This window comes from Aedes aegypti, chromosome 2 (genome assembly GCF_002204515.2).
Source record: "Aedes aegypti strain LVP_AGWG chromosome 2, AaegL5.0 Primary Assembly, whole genome shotgun sequence".
Taxonomy (NCBI): Eukaryota; Metazoa; Arthropoda; class Insecta; order Diptera; family Culicidae; genus Aedes; species Aedes aegypti.
Window position 1 is genome coordinate 136,731,086 of NC_035108.1, and position 16,995 is coordinate 136,748,080.

At 34.5% G+C, this 16,995-nt stretch overlaps 1 protein-coding gene across 1 annotated transcript in view; it reads right to left on the reverse strand.

The window, feature by feature from the left end:
• The window catches only part of LOC5564412 (gamma-1-syntrophin), a 183,472-nt gene that overhangs the window by 59,007 nt on the left and 107,470 nt on the right, over positions 1–16,995 (reverse strand). Inside the window, exons 2-3 of the mRNA XM_021842528.1 lie at positions 1,061–1,131; positions 836–991 (exon numbers count right to left, since the gene is read on the reverse strand). Coding sequence (XP_021698220.1) covers positions 836–991; positions 1,061–1,126 — 222 coding nt within the window. The 5' untranslated portion in view covers positions 1,127–1,131. The remainder of the gene's footprint in view (positions 1–835; positions 992–1,060; positions 1,132–16,995) is intronic.

The window sequence follows — 16,995 nt, forward strand, 5'->3', positions numbered from 1 at the left end:
CACAACAATTCCTCAGGAATTGTTAAATAATGTAGAATGCATTTCGATATAATTTCTGATACCCTCAAGCTGTCTTCTACGAAATTGCAAAAAATGTTGTACTCAACTCGTTGCAGAACTCGATTTTTACAGCACTCGTCGTAATTATCCTACTCGGCAAGCCTCGTAGGATAAATTTACGACTCATGCTGTAAAAATCATCATTCCGCAACTTGTTCCGTAAACTACTATTTTCGAAGCTTTTATGATCTTTATATGGCCAGAGTAGATTCTACCTCATTACACTGAATGACATTACTCCGAATGTCATTAACCCGAATGCCATCACTCTGATTCACTCCGAAGGACATTCTCCTGAATTCCAATATCATGTGGCAATGTAATTTAAAATCATGGCTCCATCCCATTACCCCGAACGCCAATGCCCCGAACGCCATTACCCCGAATAGTATGAGGTACAGTGCAGTATCTTGTTTTGCGGGCAAAAATGTTAACCATACTGTTATATGTTGTATGTGTCTCTAATGTAAACTAATTATTAATGGTGCGTTTAACCCGTCGGTTAATTACAGTCGGTTATGGCTTAATTACAGTAATGAACGTATTATGTAAAGCAATTGGGTATTTTTTTTGGGAAATGTTTCCCATAAATAGGATGTTGATGTAAACACTCTGATTTCGGGTTTCACCACTAGTATTTATCGACACATTAAACTTGCTTCTAGTAGATTCAGCTTTTCAACTGCAAATAATAATGGTAATCAAAACCAGCCGTTTTGATGACCATAAACTAAGAAAGCCCGATTTGAAAGTAAATTGCAAACATGCCACTCACTTTAGACTCTATTGGTGGATGACTAGTGCTAGTTGGCGTTGGAGCCGTAGTAGATGTGTCCTGTTTTTGAATGGTGATCATTTCCATCGAAAGGTGTAGCCTCGCCAGCTCTGGTTTGCTTTTTCCATCGCTGATCATCACCATTCCTGTGCGCGTCTATAAGAATAAGCATAGAAATTGGGTTAGAATTACGAAAACGCTTGAAATATTTCACTATCAACTTACTTTTAAATTTTGATCGAACTTCTCTTCAATCGGTGTTGCCATTTTGGTGGTTGCGTTGATCTTCATATTTCCTGAAAAGAAGACAGAGAAAAGGCAAACATGAATATATGAGAAAATGCGATTGAATTTATTATAATCGACCAACGAAGATATATGCAAATAGTTCTAACAGTTTGAAGCAAGAAAATGTATTAAACAAGCTTCTATCAAATCGATTCAAATAGCTGTCCTCGAAGCATTTCAACTTCACACACACGTCGATACAAGGGGCAAACGATTCCATTGGCTGGGAGGGAAAACTAATTAAAGTTCGAAATTAAATTGCCCTTGATTGAGTAGCTCTTCATCGTGTCTGCTGACCCAGGTAGGAGAATTTTCTTTCTACCTGGAAAAAGGCGCAGTGTAGCGAAACTTTTCCGATCGATTCGTGGAGAAGGAATTTGTTATTGCGGAAATAAATTATGCTTCACGGTTAAAGTTGAAAAGGATCTTTTGAGGTTTGCTACCTTTTTGTTTAAAAATGCAGCATGGGTCGATAGTATAGGGTGCGTGCAACAATTATATCACACGATAATATGATACAAAATTGGAAAAAGACAAAAAAGTCGTACATAGTCAGAAAAACGCAAAAAATCAATTTTGCTTGAAACTTTACTGCAAAAGAAACAATGAATACCTATCGCAATTAATCCGTTACACTACTTAACAATACTTCTTTTGTTAGCACTTATTTTCCGTCTACGGAAAATTTGGTCGCGACAACAATGTATGAGTAATGACTCAAGCCGCAAGGGACTTTTGATGGGCTATTTTTAGTATACTTCGCTATTTTTTCTTGTTCCAGCATTTGCAACTCACCATCAGGATCATCTCCATTCAAGTGATGAACCAACAAATGAAAATGGGGTATGCATAGCATACTTGAGACTTATATTGTAGAAGAAAAATGACCCACTTTTGTAACAAACAAGATTTTAATTAAAGGTGGAATTCAGAGCATAAAATAATGTTAGCATAGAATAATAACAATTGTTACGTATTTTATCAATGCATCCTTTCGTTTGCTTGGACAATTGCGATGGTGATGATATCCAACGGTATACTTTACGGTTACCTTCTTCAATTTGCATCTTTCTCGAGGCAAAGAGAAAATTGCTTGTCCCTCCCTACCGTCTGAATCACAAGACTATTTAAAAGGACAATGAATGATAACTGTAAAACAACCTAGCGGCAATAGATTCTCTAGAATTGCATTGTTTGACACCGAAGAAGGCAATTGTCTATGAGAGCTTTGTCATCCTAATTGAAGATCAACAACATATTAGAAAGGAGTTTATTTTTTTATGAAACACGTTCATGCATGCATTTAAATTCTTTTTGTTAGTAAATATTTAATTAATAAAAATTCAATACATTCATAGATGATTTGACTTTTCTTTTTATGATTTGCATGAGCTGTCCGGAATTCGAATCACATTGTCCGGAATATGAGATAAAAGTAAGGAAGCGTCCGGAATAAGAATCATGAAAAGTCCACACATTTCTATTTATATATAATTATTCATGTTACCTTTCAAAATCTTCTCCCATCACGAGAAAGTTAAGTGTTTTGAAGGCTCGTTAACGTAGAGGAATGTACGGAATTATTTTATTTTTTTGGCCGTATGTCAGATAGAAACATATTGTATAGAAGTTGTAAAAGACTTTTGAATATTTTGTACCAAGCACAACTTTTATTCAACAGCAGCGGTTCTTTGTGCTGAATAAATTACCGTTTTGTCTCAAATTCCGAACAGACTCATGTTTTGAACACTCGGTTTTTGTATGGCGATTTGGTTGAGATGTTTCGCTGAAATATGTCATCAAATTACCTGAAAATGGCAGTCGATTGCAATTTAATTTTACGTCTTCTAATTTATTTTATAGCTAGGAATTAGTGTTGATTCTCTAGTTCGAGGTCAATAAAACTAGCTCAGATTAATTTTTTTGCAAAATTATTCATTTATTTACGATTTATACGTGGTGTTCGGAATTTGAATCAAGGTGTTCGGAATATGAGACAGAATGAACACAGTGGTCGGCATTGGAATCAAAATGTTGTTCCATACTTTTACGTAAAAACAATACTGAAAAAGCTTAAATAAACATTTTTATCGACATACCCAACAGCTAACAGTTAGACTTTGCAAAGAAATTCAAATTTTCACAAATATCAGCTAAATTATGACTATTAGATGCATTTGAAGTCACAGGCCTTAAGTGTTCGGAATATGAGTCAAAACCGTATACATTTTTGGCGTGCCGTACATTTCTAGGCATACAGTTTTGTCTCAAATTCCGAACAGACTCATATTCCGAACACTCGGTTTTTGTATGGTGATTTGGTTGAAATATTTCGCTGAAATGTGTCACCAAATAACAAGGATATGGCAGTCAATAGCAATTCAATTTTACCGTCTCCAAAATAATTTATACCGTAGGAGTAGTGATGAATCTCTACTTTGAGATCAGTAGAAAAAGTTCAGATAAATTTATTTGCGAAATTATTCATTTGAATAAGATTTATTCGTGCTGTTCGGAAATTGAATCATGAATTGAAATCACAGTTAGACTTTGCGAAGAAATTACAATTTACACAAATATCAGCCAATTTATGCCAATCAGATGCATTTTAAGTGTTCGGAATATGAATCATAACGGTACTCAGATCAGTTCGAAGAAAATTTTAGTTTGACAGCACCTTGGCTGGGACTAGGAGGCCAGAATTCCATGACCAACACCCCTCTCCTCCAAAGTCATTAAGGCCCCCTCCCAGAATTTCGGATGATAATAAATATAGAAAGAAAACATTTACATTATCCTAACGTGAAGAAAAATCATCTGAATCAGCTTACATGACTCTTATTATTGATAAAAAAACTGTTAAGGCCCAAGTAAAAATGGTGCAAAAGTTAAACTGAAAAAGCAGTTTTCTCTTTTTAAATAGACAAATCGAAGAAAATAAAAACACACAGCTCTTTTATTTGCCAAATAAAAATGCTGTATATTCTTATTTTCATCAATTTATTGTTTTAAAGGGAGAAAACTGCTTTTTCAGTTCTGACTTTTGAGCCATTTTTTCTTGCACCTTAAGTAGTTACGTACAAAGTAGTATTGTACAACAATAGTGGAAAAACCTCACTTGTCGTACCCAGCATCAGCGTGGCGGTTCTGACTTCGATGAATCGCGTGACAACCAAAGATGAACAGTCCGGCTTTCGCTTGATGAAATCTGGTTCCCAAAATTGGCAAAATTACATTACAAACGCATTTAAAATTACATTACACATTTTATCATAATGCTGTTTTATTAACTGCATTGTGGATTCTCATGTTTAGAAGGAGGTCCTCCTACAAGTGGTAAGCCATTAGGGCGGAATTCAAAGGTACTCAAATCTACTTTTTTGAATTTCTTTATGGAGCTTCAGCTCAGATGGTTCGAATACTTTGAAAAGAGGAAAAAAAAGACTTAACTCAAAACAGATCTTATTAATGACTTTCAACCTGGCTAATTTTTCTTCAGATAGATGATAGAAGTTTTACCTGGTGTGAAGAAAGTCAGTAAAATCGTGCATGTTTTTTTTAATTGCCGCAATAAATTCTTTCTTTAATTTTACTGCTATATTTTTAAGCAATTTTCAATGATTTGCAATATTGCTGAAACTCTAAATTACATTTTTCAAAGAAAACTTATTATTTTTAAAATTATTAAGAAATCCCAAAAAATATTTGACTGATTTCGAACAGATTTGAAGTTATTTTTCCATATTCCATTAAGAATTTTAGTATAATCTAGTTGCTCGAAGAATTCAAAGAGTTGCTTAGCACTTTTGCTACATATCTCTCTGAAATCAGTAAGAAAATTGTGATTTTTGTGAAAGCCCTTCCCACTTTTTATCCACAAATAGATCACGGAATATATTCCTGGATTAAAAGATGCAAAACTTAATTGCGAATAACTCCTCTGAAGACATCGAACGTCTAAAATCGACGAGAACAGAGAAAACACTTTTTTCCGGCTAAATTGTCGATTCAGTCCATTGTGCAATGGTGGTCTAACTAACATTCCTTCCCATTCCTCGATCACCGTAAGGACGTGGCCGGCGCCATTATTGACTTCTAAAGTTTGAGTTCTCGATTTGTGCACATTGAAGAATGGTAAGCTAATCCCAAGTTCCATTCACTAAATCCCTGTGCAACTTCGATTGCTCTGGTCAATCATGGAGTAGCAACTACAAATTGTACGGTCATTTATGCTAATTATGCTCATGCTCTGATGCTCAATATTCTTTTTGAACTATAGAAGTATAACTATAATCCCTATCCCTACCACAATAATTGAAAATAGTCCCTTTAAAAAACTAGGAGAAATTGATTCCTACATCAATCTATTCGCTATAGTATAATGAACTTTCGGAGTTTATGCAAAACAATTTTTAGATGTTAGCTAAAAATATTAACGTTAGATGTTAGCTAAAAATATAAACTGTGGATGTTTTAACTCAAAACATTGTCGATTACAAAAGATGAAGAAAAAAGAACAGGAATGTTTGTAGTAAATCTTATAAAAAACACTTAAGATTTTCCGTCAAGCGGTTGAATTTTTCAACAGGAATATAATCAATTTTTCGAATTAAGTTTAAGCTGAAATTAACTATCAAATTTCTTGAGAATTTCTTCCAAAACTTTTTTATATACGTGTTACTCTAGAAATTTGATATGGGTATGGAGTTTCGTGGAAGAATACCAGATGGAATTTCTGGAGATTTTTTTTAAGAAGTTCAAAGGTGAATTGCAAAATCATTAAGTAAATCTGTTAAAAAAAAAACATTAAAAATCCCCAGAAGAATCACTTAAGTTGTTTAAAGAAAAAAAAAAATCTGGAAAACACTTGGATGAATCTCTGGTAAATTTTTCGGAAGAATCCTAGGACAACATCCCAGGGGAAACAATAATATGATCTCTGGAAAAATCCGTGTACAAATTTCTCGGGAAATGTATGGACATTTTTACGGAAGAATTTTGAAAGAACAGTTGAACGTATTCCGCTAAAAATATAATAGAAAGTTATTTTGAAGTATTATCAAAACATTATTTTTGAGAGAGTTTTGAATGAATGCGGAGAGTAACATAATTGTTTTCTGAGAAATCTAAAGAAACATGGAAATCTACGGAAAATTCTTAGAAATCGCTAAGAACATTTTCCCAATTGAATCCAGTTCAATTACACATGAAAATCTTGCTGAATATTAGGAAGAATTTTTAGAGTAACACCTGGAAGAATCATTTGATGTTTTTTGCTGCGAATTTTTCGGGCAATCCTAAAAGAAGTTCCGAGAGATTTTCTTGAAGATTAGAAAATAGACTATAAGAACAAAAACAAAGGCAAACTGTTGGTGAGTTTTCTGAAGAATTTGTAGAAAGAATACTTGCTTGGTGGACCGCCAAGACCTTGGAGACAATTTTGGTAAGACAATTCAATTCTTGCACTTTTTATTGGAAAAATCTCCAATGATACCATAAAATTCTAAGCAAAGTATTAAGGAACAACTCGATGATAATTCAAACAAACACATGTAATTTATGTATAAGAGGTACGTAAAATTTTCTGGTAGAATCAGGAAGGCCACTGATTATATATCAGCATACTATAGTATGTTTTAGAAGATGGTAAGAGGCAAAATACCGAAAATCAATAACATAAATGTCCATCAATAATGGAGGTAATATTTTAAAATTGTATGCATAGCAAACAGTTGTAGAAAGTTTTTAGGAGTCCAATAAGTTATTGAGTTGGAATTGAATCACATATTGATAGCAATCCATAAGAGTGTACTCTGTGAATAAAATACCAAGCTTTAAATTTTGTTAATGGATCTTCATTCATAATCATATTTTATCAAAATAATAACTTATCAATAGCATGTGTTCTGGTTAGAGTTTGACTGGTATTTTCAATTATTAATGAAATATCAGCAAGGCAGACTTTTTTTTTGTTGAAACACGAGTTTTATTATTTCGTTTCGACCTGAAGAATACGCCATACCTGCGTCGAAACGTCGGGTAAAATAATAAAACTATTTTTTTTTACAAAAAAGACTGCGTTGTAATTTATGTTAGTATTTTTTAACTTTTTTATCTGGTTAGGGTCACCGTCGAATTTTAAATTTTTAGATTATTGGTAATTTTCGGTGATGATAACACACACTAGATTTCGATTTATTATTATTATTGTCTTTACTAACGAGACTTTCAGCCCTTGGCTGGTTCGTCTCGTACTAGATTTCGATTTTACATGACGTTTTGGCCCACTGACATTCGACCTTCATCAGATTTTTATGTAAATCGATCAATCACCAACCACACAGTATTGCAAGCACATTGTTCAGTATGGATCGGGTGCTATAGGTACAAAAGATTGAATAAAATTCGTTATTAGTGCCACCTAGGGGCTGAATTTTCAATTACACTTTTCACCGCCAGATAGCCCTTGCTGCTGAACAGCTCTGCCTTCTAGTTGATAGTACTTAATCTGCTGTACAACTTTGCCGCAGTAACCGAGCTCATCGTGATCTTCAGATATTTGTTAAATGGCTGATTTCGGTAGCGGTTGTGTTCCGAATCACATTTTATACCACTAGGTAGCTCTTGATTTGCTGAACATCTTTGCCAAAGTTGGTGTCTTCAAGCTAATAGGGATCCTAATATACATTAGTGTGGGACAAAATTAAGATTCTCGCTCCAGTCCACTTTTTGGATTGCATTTAGTTCCCATAACAACTGTGCAAAATTTCAGCTCGATCGGAGAAACTATATTTTAGCGCCAGCCGTTCAAAGTTTGTATGGGATTTACTATGGAAAAACTTACTTCTACAAAAAAAAAAAAAAAAATCGCCAGAGGTGAACACAGACCTCGATAGGTATTTTTACGATGAAGAATATTGCCCAAGACCGCGAAACTATCCGACACTTGTGGAAAAAGTTATTCAATGAAAACCTTTTAGCAAGGCGACGTTGATTAACACGTAAAGGAATAACAATAATAACAAAATCGGGCAAAATTTCCGAATAGTCTATGCTTAATAACTTTTTTTCACAAGCATCGGATTGCTTTGCGGTCTTCGTCAATGTTGTTCATCGTAGAAATACCTATCGAGATCTGTGTTGAGAATTTTTATACAAAGCAATGGGCGATCTCTGCCGATTTTTCTTTGTAAAAGTAAGTTTTCCCATAGTAAATCCCATACAAACTTTGAACGGTTGGCGCTAATATATAGTTTCTTCGATCGAGCTGAACATTTGCACAGTTATTATGGGACCTAAATGCAATCCAAAAAAAGAACTGGAGCGAGAATCTAAATTTTTCATATAACCGTGTCTCAGGCATACATACATGAGCATGAGCATAGATGACCGTACAATACGTAGTTGCTACTCCGTGATTGACTAGACCAATCGAAGTTGCACATAGATTAAATGAATGGCGCTTGGGATAACATTACCATTCTTAATGTGCACAAATCAATTGCTCAAATTTTAAAAGTCAATCACGGCACCGGCCACGTCCTGACGGTCACCAGGGGAAAAGGAAGGAATGTTAGTTAGACAACCATTAATACTGGAGACCGAGAAATCTTCTGCATACGCACAGTTGTCACTTGGGTGGATATTGGGTTGGTGGGATAAGGTAAAGATCTGGGAGTCACCTTTAGTTGGTAATGCGAACTATGATATATTCACGCCTAACCGGATTCGCGATATTTTCCGATAAATGAATTGTACGCCGAACAAGTGTTCATTGCCCATCCTCGCAGGAGCAAGCGACACGGCCAAATGATCAAACACTACTCAAAACCAGAGATACAGACGATTAATGAAAATTTGTTACTAGCGCCATCTGGCGAATGAATTCTTAATTATACTCTTCACTGCCAGATAGTCCCCTGCTGAACAGCTTTGCCGAACACAGCAACTTTCTAGCTGATAAGGATCTTGCGATACACATGATTGAACAAAATTTTGCTGGCACCATCTAGCGCCTTATTTTTCAATTATTTTTTTCATTGCCAGATAACCATTGATCTGCTGAAAAACTTCACCGAAGACATCAAACTACTAGCTCATCTTGATCTTGAGAAATCCGTTGAATTGATGCTAGTAAACAATTTTGGAAATCTCGTGTCAACGCTTTTTCCGTTACCCAGAAAAGAGGGAGGGGTGAGGGGGGCATCACTTACTCGAGGATTGTTAGACCGGCTAACCGCATTTACTTCAAAATTCTTTACATTACATCTACTGGTCTCCAAATGGTGACCAATTGAAAATTTAGGGACGGGAGACCAACGGGATTCGAACCCATGACCCTCAACTTGGTCTAGCTGAATAGCTGCGCGTTTACCACTATGGCTATCTGGGTCACATATTGTAGCCAAATACGAGTCCATTAGTTTTAGTTTTGCTTCTTTCTCATGGCTTTTAGCATACTCTTGTGTATTCGAGGTAACGTGCTGCTAAAATAATCGCTTCGTAAATATTCCATAAACACTAGAAGTAAACCAATCTAATCATCTCAGCCACTTCATTGAATTATCCACCAGATCGATGGTAATCCGCCTGTCACGGTCAAAACCATAATTCAATTGAAAACTGCCAGAACAGTAACGATTTCAATCATTTTCTATTTTTGCATTATCCTGCCCATGATTGTCGGAACCATACAGCCAAGCCCATCCAGGAGTCGAGGGCCTTTTCGCATGCCAGCACGAAATTTGAATGTAAAACGTTGGATCCAGCATTACTCGTGTCGTGACGGACTTTGCCTGCATATTTAAAGCACGAAAAGTACACGCTATTGCCTGCAGGGGTAGGAAAAGCCGGAAAAATCACGACGATGGAAAAAGGAACTATGAGTGTGCAAGAGCAGTCCGTTCTAGCAGTCAATCACGTATTGTACCAAGGGGAGTCCGGGGAATTCACTGTCGAGGAAAAATGAATTTTTGGACCTTACATGAAGATACATGTAATGATTTATAAGAATCAAAGAGCAATATTGAAACCTAGTTTCAGGAACATACATATAAAATCTTATATTCTACTTTATTTTTCATATCTAATAATTTTCGCTTTCTGTATTAAATCGATCACTGTAATTTTTGTTATTGTTTCTTAATTAGGGTTTGAAAGTTTCCTAAAAGTTGTTAATTTTTGTTTCTGTATGGCAACTTAATGATTTCTGAACACATGAGTATATTTTCCAGAGTTTCAACACCCATCAAAAACCCGATTGGTGCATATCGCTCCTAGCACCCCATATAACCATCGAACGGCTTCAAATATAGTCGGCTTCGTGATTATGTCCTCATTAGCGTGATTTATCATGATTTCGTTATCAAATCCAATGTGAGTGCGCGAATCCAATTGATGCCAGGACCGCGAACACTGAACATACTTGTACCGAAAGGTGTATAGCGCTTTATAATTGCGGCCCAACGGCGGTGTGATGCAATGAATGGGGATGGTTCGTAAACAGGTGGCCATCGTGTGATAGTTTATACAGTAGTGATTCGATTTTATCACTTTCGATTTTAACGATTATTTATTTTTGAATCAGGCAAAACTTATATGTAAATCGAAAGGATTTTTAGATAATTATAGACCGAAGCCAGAAATCGATTTTTTAAGAGCACAAGTCTTGAGAACCAAACAGCACTTCGAGTTGAAAATTTATCTCATTAGTCCCCAACAGCAAGCAAGAAATTTGATCGATTTTCAACGCGAATGGTTGTCAGATTCTCCAGTGTGCACTTTAAAATGCAATGTTTGGATTCGATTTTTAATCACCTTAATATTTCATTTCAGATTTTCTATTATTTATAAGGAGGATGGAAAATTAATTAATATTAGTACATTACATTTACTGTAGGCCTATACATGGATTTTTTTAATAGAATATACTGCATTGCATTGAAAACATTGCAATCTCAAATCAAATCAATGTAATATTTGAAATGAAACTAATAAAGAAATAAAAAAAGGATGATGATAAAACCGAAAAACCACTGTAATACCACCTCTAACATAAACCAGTACAGCTGTATGCTCTAGTTCAGATTAGAACGTGTCCGAGCGGGTAATTTGTGTTTGCAACGTAATTTGTGCACGACATGTTGGAGCTGTCGAAGAATAACAAAGGGGAAAAAATACTAGTTCCGAATGGAATAGTTTGCGTGTGAAATGCTATGGAATCGGCTATCCAAGGCTGTCGTTTTATCATTATGGGAAAATGTTGGAAGCTGGTTGAATGTATACATAAGTGGTCTGAGCTGTGGTCTGAATTACGATGGAAATTATGACTGTTATAAGTTTTATAGCACCAGAAGTGCACTGTTTGTTTTTTTTTTGTTTTATCATTTAGATTATTTTATTGAGAAATATTAGAACCAAAATGGAGGTGATGGAAGTCCGGCCAATTATAATTAATAATTATAATTATGCTTATTAGGCTGTATGTAAAATTATCGTATTTTGCCTTTATTTTTCTACTATTAAACACTACCTATGTAATTGTAATGGTAACTATCGGATTTGCCAAAAAAGCTAGTAATCTTCGCACTTATCAATTCAATTGTACTTCAAAGTACATATAACTTGAGCATATTTTTCTGATTATGAAACATACGAGGTTGGTAGGATGACGACCGACCATATTTGTTTATCAATGTGAGCTTGAAATTTAATTCCAATATTCCATAAAAACTTCAAAAAAACTGGATATTGAATGTATCGTGTTGGTTCGAATTACCCGGATGCTTCGAATCTCGGACACCGGCCTTAAATCAACCAAAAATTATTATTTCGTCAAGTTTTATGAATGCAGCATGTAGTAGACGTCGTGAATATGGATCTCAACCGGAAATCGGAATTTAGTCCACAAATACCTTTACAAAGGCGAGTGTCCATTGTTCGTAATGTCCGGAAATTAGAAGCAGCAAGATTAAAATTATATTATTGTTATAGTGCTTCCAATATGGTTCAAAATTATTTCATTCCTAGTTTTTGATGTTCATGTTTGTTTCTGATTATTCCTGTGTTTTATTACTCTCTTTCATAATGTGCAGTAAGTGAATGAAGTGCTCGTAGGGAGATTAAGGGAATAATGGACACATTAATCGAATGCTTATTTGGAGACCACAAAATGGCAATATGTTTTAGCTACCCTCAGTTGGATTCCAAGTTCGTAATTAGTACGACGTGCTACATGATGAAAAAATCATATGTCAGAAAAATTTCAGAAAATTGGATCGAAAACAAAGCTGGTCAAAGGGTATCGGACCAAAATTAACACTTTCGTGAAATATAGTGAAAACTTTTTTTTCTAGTGTATGTCAAACGTTCAGATATGTAAAAGAGCTCCCCCTCGGTTAGTCACTTTGATCAAAATTTAGATTCTTTCACCGCCTTGCTTCTAAACTATTTTGAAACTAATAAAAACTTTAAGTCGAATTTCAGAGCACAATTAAAGTGAAATATAAGCTTTTTTACTTTCAAACAGTTCATACACAATACAGTGTAGAAAGTTTAAATGAATTATGCATATTCTCATAGAATGAGGGGGTATTTATTGAGTCCCGTGTGTTCATTATGCCCGTAATCTCCCTACATCTGAGTGAGTTTTTTGAAAACCGGGAGTATTGAGAAAAACCTCGAATACCAATAAGGCAATACGTCGATTGTTTTTATCGGACTCCTTATATTTGTTATTCTGGAAAATGCATGCATGTGTTATTTAATAGCAAACATTATTCTCATAGCTTCGTTATATTCTAATACAGTATTTTGATTAGGTCATGTTTTCTCCATTTTCCATTGATGTATGGTATGGAGTACTGTCCGGTATTACGAAATTTACCAATGTTCTGTTCAATTTTCAGCCGTTTTGATAAGGATTTAAATGTGTTACACGGCTTTGAATGAAAGTTTATGTGAAGAAACTAAACTAATATTTCCAACGCTGCTAGTACAGTCATATGCATGTTGATGCATGTATGAATTATCAACACTTATAATAACTAAAGCATTAACGAAGAAAGTTTCTGAAGAAACAAATCCTTTTTAATCTGATTTAGTTCGTACAGACATATGGGTGCCCGATTGTCCTGCTTTCTCATGACATAAATTGGTAACAGAATAATAATAAAAACAATTTATGACACCATAGATCCAGTGACCAGTAGTGTAGAGCAAAAAGCTAAAATAATTAATGACACCGTTTAACCCCCAGTGTGTCGTTTATTTCTATTTGGACTCTGATGGGATGGACCAGTTGACGATGCTGGTAAAGAAGCTTCAGCCAACAGATTTGGGCGTTTGTGGCTTTAGTTATCTTCGTCCGTATAGCTGAGCTGGTGCCAGCACTCGGCCGTTTACATTTACCCATATTTATGCTCCTGAGACACTCATAACCCAACGGTATGTGCTCTTGATGTAAGTGCCAGTTGTAGTCTAGTTTGGGATTATTGCATCACAGCTACTATACTGAAACTAATTTGAGCAGATAGTTTGACTGATTGAGGGTTGTTTTTCGTTTATAGGATATATCTATAGATATATAGGATAAGCAATAAATCACGAAGATGAGAGTTCAAGTATAGACAATATATGTTGTAGGTGGAGATTATACCACAGACAAACAGACGTAACACTTAGAACAAATCTCGATCAAATTCATAGTCATGAGGACATGTACGCCCAATGCTAAAATCGGTGTGTTTGTCAGACTCGCCAACAGATGGCGGTAGTGAGCAAACGTCAAACACGAACAAAAACGATGCGAGCGCCGCGGGTGGCAGATTGGCCACCTACCATATTTTTGTAACAACCGTTAAAAAGGTGGTAGATGGACAATGATGCGAGTGTGACGTCTGTTTGTCTGTGATTATACATTTGTCAATTAATTGTTAATATTACCTACTTTTTCCGATTTTCTCCGATCTCCGAAGCATACTTGTTTTTTGTCAGGTTTTGACAAAGTACCGTAAAATGGGGTGAGCTGCATTATGTGATATGCACTGTCTATTAATATAAAATTCTGTATATTCTTAATATTTAAAAAGTTTCAAAACTTTTTTGTTCGAATTTTATGGGTTAAATACGTTTAACTACAAAACTATGAAACAATATTGGGAAAAAAATGTGAGTAACGTAGAAGATAAGTATTTTTAATTAAGTTTATAGCACATTCAAAATCTTTTGCAAATTTTATCTTGGTTTCGGGTTCTAAGACTATTTATGAAAAAAAACTTGTTTTGAAAATAAGTGGGGTGTTAAGAGATTATCTATTCTACCTTTTTTAAGCTATTAAACTCGTTAGACTTACAAAATTTGAATTCATTATCACCCCATTTTGTATTTCCGTAAAAAATCACACATTTTTATGATTATCTCAGAAATCTTTCATAGGATTGTCATCATTTTTATTGACTTTTGTTGTATACGCTGGGAGAATGATAGGACTGTATTTCGCTCAATTATTGACAAACAAAAATTTGCTCGAAATTTATGTTGAATTATTTTTTCATCCCTTTTTACAGTATTTTATTTCTTAACAAATGAAGAATCATTTCGTTTGTTTAAAAAGAATGTGAAAGAATGAGAAAAATAAATAGTATGCATATTTATAATAATTTTTTTTTGAGATTTTTGTTGTTTGACATATATTATATGGCATTTCCGCAACAATAACTATCCATAATAACGTCTCCTGAGAAACTATTGTCATAAGAAACTTTTCATAGAATTACATATTGCGGAATACCTCGTCCAAAATGACGAAGAGTTCGACATTCAGCGATTAAAATGTTGTATTTTTGATGTAAGATTTTTTTAAGTGCTTTTATTAAAAAATATGAGAATTTAGAAGCATGTTAAATTTATTATTAAAATTTCTCCATGGATTACTGATGAGGTTTCTGCAGGATTTTTATTTTACTGATTCCATCTACAATCCTTCTTGAAATTCATCCCAGAATGTGTACTGGATTTAAGGACGCGATTTCTTCAAAAAATTCTGGAATATCAATGCGAATTTCTCCGTGAACACCTTGAGGATATTCTAGAAGAATTATTTTAGAGACTCCTCCAGGAATTCCAATGACTGAATTACTCTTGCCAAGATATTCCCAGAAACACCTTCAAATATTTGGCCAAGTTTAGTTTTCGAAATTACGTCAGACTTTATTCCAGAGATTCTTTTTGATTTCACACCGCTAAGATTTTTTCAGAAATTTTCCAAAACCAGTTACATACAGAATAATTCTGGAATTAAGAACTTAATTACACTTATGTCACAAAACATCAAATCTAATGTTCAAGGTTTTTATAAAAATGATTTCCCTTGAGTTAATTTCGATCAAGAGTTCAGTGAAGAGTTCATACAGATTTTTCTCCATTTACTCATGTATGAGTTTTTTTACGGATTTTTATGCGAATTCTTCAGGAAACTTAATCCATTAACGCTCAAGGTATGTCACAATTGGAATTCAGCTCCGTATTTGTTATTGATAGTTGTATTTTTATAAATTAAACCTTATTTTCATCAGCTGCTTCTGGATGTACCTGAATATCTGTAGTCTGTCACGTTGTAGCTTCTATATCAATCGTGCATTTTTATCGTTCTGACTCTTCTTCGCTTTCTTCAAATGACCAACTTCTTCATTTGACGGCTAGAAAACATGAATCTTCTTTAATTGTCTTTCATAATAATTCATAAACGGTGTCATGGTTCATACAAAAATTGTAACGAGTGCATGTAATCACTCGTTTGTTACTCGACTCAATAGTAGTTGTTCATTGTTTTACTCAAGACGGACTAATTTCTGATTTTATGATTTCTTGATGTTTCACTTAGACACTAGATTTATTTCTCATCATTGAACATTAATATAGGCGAACAAAAAAAATTGCCGACTAGTGCCATCCAGGGAGTGATTTCCGAACCAATATGATTATAAGCAAATAGATCCCATTTAGTTGCTCAACTGTGTCAAAGACACCAACTTACTATCTAATCATTGGACAGAGATATAAGCGAATAAAATATTTTCCTCTAGCGCTATGTTCGGAGTAATTTTATTAATTTTGCTTATAAGTTTTTAGGCGAATAGGTCTCATTCAGTAGATCATATTTGTCGACGACAGCAAATTCTTCTTATTACTGAACTGAGATACAAATGAATGCTTTGTTTACTTAATTAGCGTAATTTTGGTGATATTCTAACTAATAAGGTTTCAGGCGACTAGGTCTCATTTAGTTGAACAGCTTTGTCCAAGACACCAACTTCATATTTCATCACTGGACTGGGATATAGGCAAATAAAATGCTTGCCCTCTAGCGCCATCTCGGAGGTGCTTACCGAACAAATAAGGTTTTAGACAAATAAGTGTCATTTAGTTGACACATCACATCGAATATTGTAATAACAACCAAATTTGAGTGGATTCTTATAAGATTTCGTTGTTTTTAAATAGCATGATGGAAGGTAAATTATTAACAAATTTTTCTAACGCACTGCACATCGTTAAACTATTCGAATGTGTAAGTTATTGTGGCATTTCAACGAAAAAAGTATTGAGTTTTACAAACGAAATCCAATTTGGTTGAAAACTACACTTTTTGGGGCAAGTGTGGCACATGTATTGTAAACGAAAATTGTTGGAGTGAAATTTATGAAAATGTAAATATCATCAACAAAATCATGATCAAAAACCAAAATGAGGCCCCAGTAGCGGTTTCTGAAGTATAGTAGGGGAATAGCTGACATTTTTGCCCCAAAGTGTTTTCTTCTTAAAATATTCAGTAATAATAAGTTTTTCGGCGTGTTAAGTATCGTTTCACTTAT